The sequence below is a fragment of the Cynara cardunculus genome (assembly GCF_001531365.2).
Source record: "Cynara cardunculus var. scolymus isolate 2C chromosome LG 3, CcrdV1, whole genome shotgun sequence".
In the NCBI taxonomy this organism is placed as follows: Eukaryota; Viridiplantae; Streptophyta; class Magnoliopsida; order Asterales; family Asteraceae; genus Cynara; species Cynara cardunculus.
Genome location: NC_037530.1, coordinates 4,942,984 through 4,945,258, shown reverse-complemented (window position 1 = coordinate 4,945,258; position 2,275 = coordinate 4,942,984). Strand labels below are relative to the sequence as shown.

Here is a 2,275-nt window from a genome sequence, read left to right as displayed (position 1 = left end):
ATTAACATCCTCCACAATAAAAATGATTAATCAACCTCTCATAATTACAAAAAAATGAACAAAATGAAAAATTATGATTGGTTGAATGCGGTTTGCACGGTTTGTATAAATTGAGTGGTTTGCATTTGATCGCTCCCCTATATATATATATATATATATATATATATATATAGGGGTGGAGTATTTGGCAAAATAAATTTAAAAAAAAATAGTAAGGGCAGATCAACATGCTTCATCCTCGTTACTAAAAGAGGGATATTGTTCTTCCCATTTGTAAAATAATTAAGTTGACGATCTTCACTGCATGTGGCTTTTCGTTTTTCTCAGACATCCCACGAGCTTCAATCCCAATTTCAATTCTTTTGCTTTTCATCTACAATTCAATTCTCTGCATCTGCGCAATTTCTTTGATCTTGATAATTATGGCTCTTGAAACATGGCTAATCAAAGTCAAGAAAACCATATCCCACAGCTTTGATTCAGCTCGTGTTACCCCACCAACCAAAACTTGTTCTGTAATCAAGAGATCCAGGATCGGAGTTTTGGCCTTTGAGATTGCCGGAATCATGCCCAAGCTCACCCACATGTGGCGCTTTCTCTCCGACCAAACTATGGCTCGTCTTCACAATGAATCCATATGCCTGGAAGGTGTTCGGAAAATTGTCTCAAACGAGGATGCTTTCCTTCTTGGCTTAGCCTGTGCAGAAATGGTCGAGAATCTCAGAGTCCTCGCCAAGTCTGTGTCCAGACTAAGCAAAAGGTGCCAGGACTCGAGCCTCAGGTGCTTTGGGACAGCTTTCGATGGGTTTGCAAACATGGGTCATGACCCTTATGGCTGGATTCTAAGCTTGAAAGAAATGGAGGGTAAAACCAAGAAGATGGAGAGATACGTTGCAGCCACTGCTACACTTTACAGGGAGATGGATGAGCTAACTGTGATACAGAATAATCTGAAGAAATCATTACTGTGTAGTAACAGTAAAAAGGATCATCAGCATCAAGATGTGTCTTCACAGAAGATTCTTCATCTCCAACAAAAGCTCCTTTGGCAACAGCAAGAAGTCAAGTATGTAAAAGAGAAATCTTTATGGAACACAAGTTTTGATTCAGTAACTTCATTGCTGGCCACATCAATCTTCACAATTCTTTCAAGAATCAAGCTTGTTTTCAGTATCACCCATGGCTATCCCACCTCCCTCCCTCACAGCCTTTCAGCCTCAGCTACTGTATACCCATCTGATCAAACCTCAAATTCTTGGGATATTGTACCCGGGCCATTGATAAAGAGCTCGACCCATCAACATAACAACAATATCTCACATGGGTTTTTCGAGACAAACTCAAAGATGCTAAAGCCATCATCTGGCACTTTAGGAACTGCTGCTTTAGCTTTGCATTATGCTAACTTGATCATTGTGATGGAGAAGATGATAAGATCACCCCAATTGGTCGGTCTTGATGCAAGGGATGATCTTTATTCAATGTTACCTAATAGCATACGATCTTCACTTAGGGGACGACTGAAAGGTATTGGGTTCACAGCGAGTGATCCAGTACTTGCAGGAGAATGGAGAGAAGCTTTAGGGAAGATATTGGGGTGGCTGTCACCATTAGCACATAACATGATCAAATGGCAGAATGAAAGGAGCTTTGAACATCAGAATCTCGTGCCAAAAACAAACGTTCTTCTTCTGCAAACGCTGTTTTTTGCGAACCAGGAGAAAACTGAGGCTGCCATTACTGAGCTCTTAGTTGGTCTAAACTATATCTGGAGGTTTGAAAGAGAGATGAATGCCAAGGCCTTGTTCAACTGCACCAACTTCAATTCGATCAAGAATCCGCAGCATACCAGATAAGTAAAGAAATGCTTTCATTCTTCCCTTTCTTTTTCATCTGTAGATTAGTATTATTTATAATCTCAATCGTTATGTATATTAATTGATAGCAGCTTAATTCAGATCTGCAAAGATTTGTTTTAGCTCCCTAAAGTGATCTGTAAAATGTAACACTATGTTTCTAAATGATATGATTTGAGTCAAATTTTCACAAATAGTTAGATTAAGGTTGAATTAATACATGTATATATATATTTCAAAAAAACCCAAGAACATATTAATTCAGAACATATTATACATGCAATTTGGACAGCTTAATTAATCCCAAAATATATAGTATATATATATATAAATAACTATAAAAGTATAAATTGTAAATATTAAAAATATTTTTTCACAGTATATATAATATATAATAATATAATTAAGTCAAAAATTAT

General features: G+C 37.1%; 1 protein-coding gene across 1 annotated transcript; it reads left to right on the top strand.

The window, feature by feature from the left end:
• Positions 1–282: 282 nt before the first annotated feature.
• On the top strand, positions 283–2,037 carry LOC112509853. The gene has a single exon (XM_025115042.1). The coding sequence runs from the start codon at positions 423–425 to the stop codon at positions 1,854–1,856; it is 1,434 nt and encodes a 477-aa protein (XP_024970810.1). The 5' UTR covers positions 283–422; the 3' UTR covers positions 1,857–2,037.
• The last annotated feature ends 238 nt before the right edge of the window (positions 2,038–2,275 follow it).

Coding starts and splice junctions, on each gene's coding strand:
- LOC112509853 (XM_025115042.1), top strand. CDS start 423: ATGGCTCTTGAAACATGGCTAATCAAAGTCAAGAAAACCATATCCCAC.